This window comes from Podarcis melisellensis (assembly GCF_964234715.1).
Source record: "Podarcis melisellensis genome assembly, chromosome: W".
Lineage (NCBI taxonomy): Eukaryota > Metazoa > Chordata > Lepidosauria > Squamata > Lacertidae > Podarcis > Podarcis melisellensis.
This window is the reverse complement of record NC_138535.1, coordinates 5,526,876-5,534,375: the sequence shown is the minus strand read 5'-3', so window position 1 is coordinate 5,534,375 and position 7,500 is coordinate 5,526,876. Positions and strand designations below refer to the sequence as shown.

Below are 7,500 nucleotides of genomic sequence, written 5' to 3'. Positions count from 1 at the left end.
TCAATTCAGAATATTATTCAGAATAATATTAGGATTAATATTAATTAATAAAATGATAGATAATGTTATGAAGGAGGAAATAATATATAAATTAAGAATTTGATTGGTAAAATAATAATATCAATTCAGAATATTATTCAGAATAATATTAGGATTAATATTAATTAATAAACTAATAGATAATGTTATGAATGATGAAATAATATATAAATTAAGAATTTGATTGGTAAAATAATAATATCAATTCAGAATATTATTCAGAATAATATTAGGATTAATATTAATTAGTAAACTAATAGATAATGTTATGAAGGAGGAAATAATATATAAATTAAGAATTTGATTGGTAAAATAATAATATCAATTCAGAATATTATTCAGAATAATATTAGGATTAATATTAATTAATAAACTAATAGATAATGTTATGAATGATGAAATAATATATAAATTAAGAATTTGATTGGTAAAATAATAATATCAATTCAGAATATTATTCAGAATAATATTAGGATTAATATGAATTAATAAACTAATAGATAATGTTATGAAGGATGAAATAATATATAAATTAAGAATTGGATTGGTAAAATAATAATATCAATTCAGAATATTATTCAGAATAATATTAGGATTAATATGAATTAATAAACTAATAGATAATGTTATGAAGGATGAAATAATATATAAATTAAGAATTTGATTGGTAAAATAATAGATAAGATGAATATGAATGAAGACTATTGTTCATGATAAAATGATATAGAATATGAATGAATATGAATTGAGAATAATATGAATGAATATGAATTGAGAATAATATGAATGAATATGAATTGAGAATAATATGAATTAATATGAATTGAGAATAATATGCATTGATATGAATTGAGAATAATATGAATGAATATGAATTGAGAATAATATGAATTGATATGAATTGAGAAGAATATGAATGAATATGAATTGAGAAGAATATGAATGAATATGAATTGAGAAGAATATGAATGAATATGAATTGAGAAGAATATGAATGAATATGAATTGGTAAAATAATATATATTACAAATTAATTTTAATAATTTTATGAATGAGAGCATAATATATAGTATAAACTAATATGAATTAAGAATATTATTAATAGCATAATATATACCGGTAATATAAATTTATATCAGTTCAGAATATTATTAAGAATTAAGTAATATGTAAGAATTAATATCCTGCCCAAGTGCCTGAATATGAATAATAATTCATATTATTAATTATAATAGATCACATATAATATTAAGAATAATAATATAATATGATATATGATAAAATAAAATAATTATAATATAATATAATATAATATAATATAATATAATATAATATAATACGAACTGCATTTATGGTAGTATTTTCCGTCTTCGCCTCTCTTGAAAACCATCTTTATTGCTTTGCAGCCGTGGGGTCTGCCGGAAAAAAGAGGGGAGCGAGAAAAAGAAATATATATATATTTATAGGGGAAAATCGGGAGCGAGAAAAATATATATATTTATGGGGGGGAAATCGGGGGCGAGAAAAAGATATATATATTTATGGGGGAGAAATTGGGGGCGAGAAAAAGAAATATATATATATTTATGGGGGGGAAATCGGGGGCGTGAAAAAGATATATATATTTATGGGGGAGAAATCGGGGGCGAGAAAAAGAAAAATATATATATTTATGGGGGGGAAATCGGGAGCGAGAAAAATATATATATTTATGGGGGGGAAATCGGGGGCGAGAAAAAGAAAAATATATATATTTATAGGGGAAAATCAGGAGCGAGAAAAATATATATATTTATGGGGGGGGGAAATCGGGGGCGAGAAAAAGAAAAATATATATATTTATGGGGGGGAAGTCGGGGGCGAGAAAAAGATATATATATTTATGGGGGAGAAATTGGGGGCGAGAAAAAGAAATATATATATATTTATCGGGGGCGAGAAAAAGGAAAATATATATATATTTATCGGGGCGAGAAAAAGAAATATATATATATTTATAGGGGGAAATCGGGGGCGAGAAGAAGAAAAATATAAATATTTGTTGGGGGCGAGAAAAAGAAATATATATATATTTATTGGGGGCGAGAAAAAGGAATATATATATATATATATCGGGGAAAATTGGGGGCGAGAAAAAGAAAAATATATATATTTATCGGGGGAAATTGGGGGCGAGAAAAAGAAATATATATATATTTATCCGGGGTGAGAAAAAGGAATATATATATATATTTATCAGGGGAAATTGGGGGCGAGAAAAAGAAATATATATATATTTATCGGGGGTGAGAAAAAGGAAAATATATATATTTATTGGGGGCAAGAAAAATAAAAATAAAAATATATATATTTCTCGGGGGGAAATTGGGGGCGAGAAAAAGAAATATATATATATTTATCGGGGGCGAGAAAAAGGAAAATATATATATTTATCGGGGGAAATTGGGGGCGAGAAAAAGAAAAATATATATATTTATCGGGGGAGAAATCGGGGGCAAGAAAAAGGAATATATATATATATTTATCGGGGGAGAAATCGGGACACCCCCGTTCTGTGAAAATGGGGGCTTCCTGTTCCAAAAGAGGGACTTCCTGTTCCAAAATAGGGACTTCCTGTTCGAAGATAGGGACTTCCTGTTCCAAAATAGGGGCTTCCTATTACAAAACAGGGGCACCTCATCCTGTGGAAATAGGGACTTCCTGTTACAAAATCGGGACAACCTGTTCCATAATAGGGACTTCCTGTTCCAAAATAGGGACTTCTTATTCGAAGATAGGGACTTCCTGTTCCAAAATAGGGACTTCCTATTACAAAATAGGGGCACCTCATCCTGTGGAAATAGGGACTTCCTGTTCCATAATAAGGACACATCATTCCGTGAAAATAGGGACTTCCTCTTCCATAATAGGGACTTCCTCTTCCATAATAGGGACTTCCTGTTCCAAAACCAGGGCTCCCCACCCCAAACCATGCACTTCCTCTTCCCAAACAGGCACTTCCTCTCCCAAACAGGCACTTCCTCTCCCAAAAGTGGGACACCCCACCCCATCAAAACAGGGACTTCCTCTCCCAAAACAGGCACTTCCTGTCCCAAAACAGCCACTTCATCTCCCAAACCAGGCACTTCTTCTCCCAAACAGCCACTTCCTGTCCCAAACAGCCACTTCCTCTCCCAAACAGCTACTTCCTCTCCCAAAACAGGCCCTTCCTGTCCCAAAACAGGGACACCCCACCCCAAACCAGGCACTTCCTGTCCCAAACCAGCCACTTCCTCTCCTAAACAGCCACTTCCTCTCCCAAACCAGGCACTTCCTCTCCCAAACAGCCACTTCCTCTCCCAAATAGCTACTTCCTCTCCCAAAACAGGCCATTCATGTCCCAAAACAGGGACACCCCACCCAAACAGCCACTTCCTTTCCCAAACCAGCCACTTCCTGTCCCAAACCAGGCCCTTCCTCTCCCAAACCAGCCACTTCCTCTCCCAAACCAGGCACTTCCTGTCCCAAACAGCCACTTTCTCTCCCAAACCAGGCCCTTCCTCTCCCAAAACAGGGACACCCCACCCCAAACAGGCACTTCCTCTCACAAACAGCCACTTCCTCTCCCAAACCAGCAACTTCCTCTCCCAAACCAGGCCCTTCCTCTCCTCAACCAGCCACTTCCTGTCCCAACCAGCTACTTCCTATCCCAAACAGGCACTTCCTGTCCCAAACCAGCCACTTTCTCTCCCAAACCAGGCACTTCCTGTCCCAAAACAGGGACACCCCACCCCAAACAGCCACTTCCTTTCCCAGACAGGCACTTCCTGTCCCAAACAACCACTTCCTGTCCCAAACAGGCACCTCCTGTCCCAAACCAGCCACTTTCTCTCCCAAACCAGGCACTTCCTGTCCCAAAACAGGGACACCCCACCCCAAACAGCCACTTCCTTTCCCAACCAGCCACTTCCTGTCCCAAACAGCCACTTCCTGTCCCAAACCAGGGACTTCCTCTCCCAAAACAGGGACACCCCACCCCAAACCAGGCACTTCCTCTCCAAACCAGCCACTTCCTCTCCCAAAACAGCCACTTCCTGTCCCAAACCAGCCACTTCCTCTCCCAAACCGGGCACTTCCTGTCCCCCTTACGTGGGAATGCGTGTCTCCACCACCACATCCTCTCCCTCAAAGGCGACGTCCACCATGACAATCTTCATCTTCTCCATGTGCTTCAGGATCTTGGGGTCGGTGGTGCTGAGGGCCAAAGTCATCCATCTTCCTTTGGCCTGGAAGGAAGGAAGGAAGGAAGGAAGGAGTGAAGGAAGGAAGGGAGGGAGGGAGGGAGGGAAGGAAGAAGGAAAGAAGGAGAAAGAGAGAGATAGAGGGATAGATAGAGGGAGGGAGGGAGGGAGGGAGGGAGAGAAAGAAGGAAGGAAGGAAGGAAGGAAGGAGGAGGGAGGGAGAGAGGGAAGGAAGAAGGAGAGAGGGAGGGAGGGAAGGAAGGAGAAAGAGAGAGATAGAGGGATAGATAGAGGGAGTGAGAAAGAGATAGAAGGAAGGAAGGAAGGAAGGAAGGAAGGAAGGAAGGAAGGAAGGAAGGAAGGAAGGAGGGAGGGAGGCAAGGAAGGGAAGGAGGGAGGGAAGGTGGGAAGGAAGGAAGGAGAAAGAGAGAGATAGAGGGATAGAGAGAGGGAGGGAGGGAGGGAGGGAGGGAGAGAAAGAAAGAAGGAAGGAAGGAAGGAAGGAAGGAAGGAAGGAAGGAAGGAAGGAAGGAAGGAAGGAAGGAAGGAAGGAGGAGAGAAGGAAGGAGGAAAGGAGGGAGGGAAGGAAGAAGGAAGGAGAAAGAGAGAGAGAGGGAGAGATAGAGGGAGGAAGGGAGGGAGGGAGAGAAAGAAGGAATGAAGGAAGGAGAAAGAGAGATAGAGGGATAGATAGAGGGAGGGAGAAGGAAGGAAGGAAGGAAGGAAGGAAGGAAGGAAGGAAGGAAGGAAGGAAGGAAGGAAGGAGGAGAGAAGGAAGGAGGAAAGGAGGGAGGGAAGGAGAAAGAAAGAAAGAAAGAAAGAAAGAAAGAAAGAAAGAGAAGGAAGGAGAGAGGGATGGAAGGAAAGAAGACAAAGGAAAGAAGGGAAGGAGGAAGGAAAGAAAGAAGGAAGGAAGGAGGGAAGGACGGACGGAAGGAAGGAAGGAAGGAAGGAAGGAAGGAAGGAAGGAAGGGGAGGAAGAGACAAAGGAGAGCCTCGTTGGGGGGCAGAGACAGACGCTGGAGGACCCAGAAGAAGCGGGTCCGTCTAGATGACCCATAGGACCTCCCTTACCTTCTCCCGGTGCTGAGGGTCATCGGAGAAGCCTTGGACCAGGCAGAGGAACGCCAGAGGAACCGCAAACAGGAAGAGCTTCATCTTCAAGGTGGGACCTTCTTGCTCCAAGATGGACGTGGTTGTGGGTCCTCCAGAGCCTCCCGGTTTTATAGAGCCGGGGGGCGGAGCCACAGGAAGCCCCGCCTCCAGGTTCTGGAGGTGGATCAAAGGTCCAGCTCCTTGTTCTGGGCTTCCTGCCAAGGGGGAGTTGGCAGGAAGTCAGATGTGGAGATGGAAAATTGGCAGGAAGTCAAGAGATGTGGAGATAGAGCTCGGATCCAGGAGGAGGAGCAGGACAGGAAGTCCTCCTGGGCTTCCTGCCAAGGTAAAGTTGGCAGGAAGTCAGATCTTGAGATGGACCTTTGATCTTCTTCCTGGACTTCCTGCCAAGGGGAAGTTGGCAGGAAGTCAAGAGATGGGGAGATGGACCTCCTGATCCATGAGGAGGATCAGAACAGGAAGTCCTCATGGGCTTCCGGCCAAGGTAAAGTTGGCAGGAAGTCAGGAGATAAGATGGACCTTTGATCTTCCTCCTTCTTCCTGTACTTCCTGCCAAGGGAAAGTTGGCAGGAAGTCAAGAGATGTGGAGATGGACCTCCTGATCCAGGAGGAGGAGCAGGACAGGAAGTCCTCCTGGGCTTCCTGCCAAGGTAAAGTTGGCAGGAAGTCAGGAGATAAGATGGACCTTTGATCTTCCTCCTTCTTCCTGTACTTCCTGCCAAGGAAATGTTGGCAGGAAGTCAGATCTTGAGGTGGAACTTTGATCCACCTCCTTTTCCTGGACTTCCTGCCAAGGTAAAGTTGGCAGGAAGTCAGGAGATCTTGATCCACCTACTTCCTGCTGGGCTTCCTGCCAATGGGGAGTTAGCAGGAAGTCAGGAGATAAGATGGACCTTTGATCTTCTTCCTGGACTTCCTGCCAAGGAAACGTTGGCAGGAAGTCAGGAGATAAGATGGACCTTTGATCTTCTTCCTGGACTTCCTGCCAAGGTAAAGTTGGCAGGAAGTCAGTAGATAAGATGGACCTTTGATCTTCCTGGACTTCCTGCCAAGGTAAAGTTGGCAGGAAGTCAGGAGATAAGATGGATCTTGAGATGGACCTTCTTCCTGGACTTCCTGCCAAAGAAAAGTTGGCAGGAAGTCAGGAGATGTGGAGATGGAGCTTCTTCTTCCTGGACTTCCTGCCAAGGTAAAGTTGGCAGGAAGTCAGATCTTGAGGTGGACCTTTGATCCTCCTCCTTCTTCCTGGACTTCCTGCCAAGGCAAAGTTGGCAGGAAGTCAGGAGATAAGATGGACCTTTGGTCTTCTTCCTGGACTTCCTGCCAAGGAAACGTTGGCAGGAAGTCAAGAGATGGGGAGATGGACCTCCTGATCCATGAGGAGGATCAGAACAGGAAGTCCTCCTGGGCTTCCAGCCAAGGTAAAGTTGGCAGGAAGTCAGAAGATCTTGAGATGGACCTTTGATCCACCTACTTCCTGCTGGGCTTCCTGCCAATGGGAGTTGGCAGGAAGTCAGGAGATAAGATGGACCTTTGATCCTCCTCCTTCTTCCTGGACTTCCTGCCAATGAAAGGTTGGCAGGAAGTCAGGAGATAAGATGGACCTTTGGTCTTCTTCCTGGACTTCCTGCCAAAGTAAAGTTGGCAGGAAGTCAGATCTCTGGACTTCCTGCCAAGGCAAAGTTGGCAGAAGATCAGGAGATCTTGAGATGGACCTTTGATCCTCCTGGACTTCCTGCCAGGAGATCAGGAGATGTTGTGCTTGGCACAGGAAGTTGTGGTTGGCACAGGAAGTCCCTGAGGAACGTCTATGGTTGACCTTCTCCAGAGGAGATAAGAGCGGGGGATTGTGGGAAAGAGGACAATGGTGGATCATGTGATTTGGGTTGGCATGTGGTTGGTGGTCCCATAGGACCTTCTCATGGGGGGAGAAAGAAAGAGGGAGAGGGAAAGAGAGAAAGAAAGAAAGGAAGAAAGAGTGAAAGAGAGGGAGGGAGGGAGGGAGGGAGGGAAGGAAGGAGGAAGAGAGAGAGAGAGAGAGAGAGAGAGAGAGAGAGAGAGAGAGAGAGAGAGAGAAAGAAAGAAAGAAAGAAAGAAAGAAGAGAGAGAGAGATGGAAAGAGAGA

At 42.8% G+C, this 7,500-nt stretch overlaps 1 protein-coding gene across 1 annotated transcript in view; it reads right to left on the bottom strand.

Moving 5' to 3' along the window:
* The window catches only part of LOC309361326 (extracellular fatty acid-binding protein-like), a 9,777-nt gene extending 4,185 nt beyond the window's left edge, over window positions 1-5,592 (bottom strand). The window contains exons 1-3 of the mRNA XM_081896208.1: window positions 5,334-5,592; window positions 4,168-4,304; window positions 1,384-1,454 (exon numbers count right to left, since the gene is read on the bottom strand). Of these exons, the coding sequence (XP_081752334.1) occupies window positions 1,384-1,454; window positions 4,168-4,304; window positions 5,334-5,417 (292 nt within the window). The 5' untranslated portion in view covers window positions 5,418-5,592. The remainder of the gene's footprint in view (window positions 1-1,383; window positions 1,455-4,167; window positions 4,305-5,333) is intronic.
* Window positions 5,593-7,500: the final 1,908 nt, after the last annotated feature.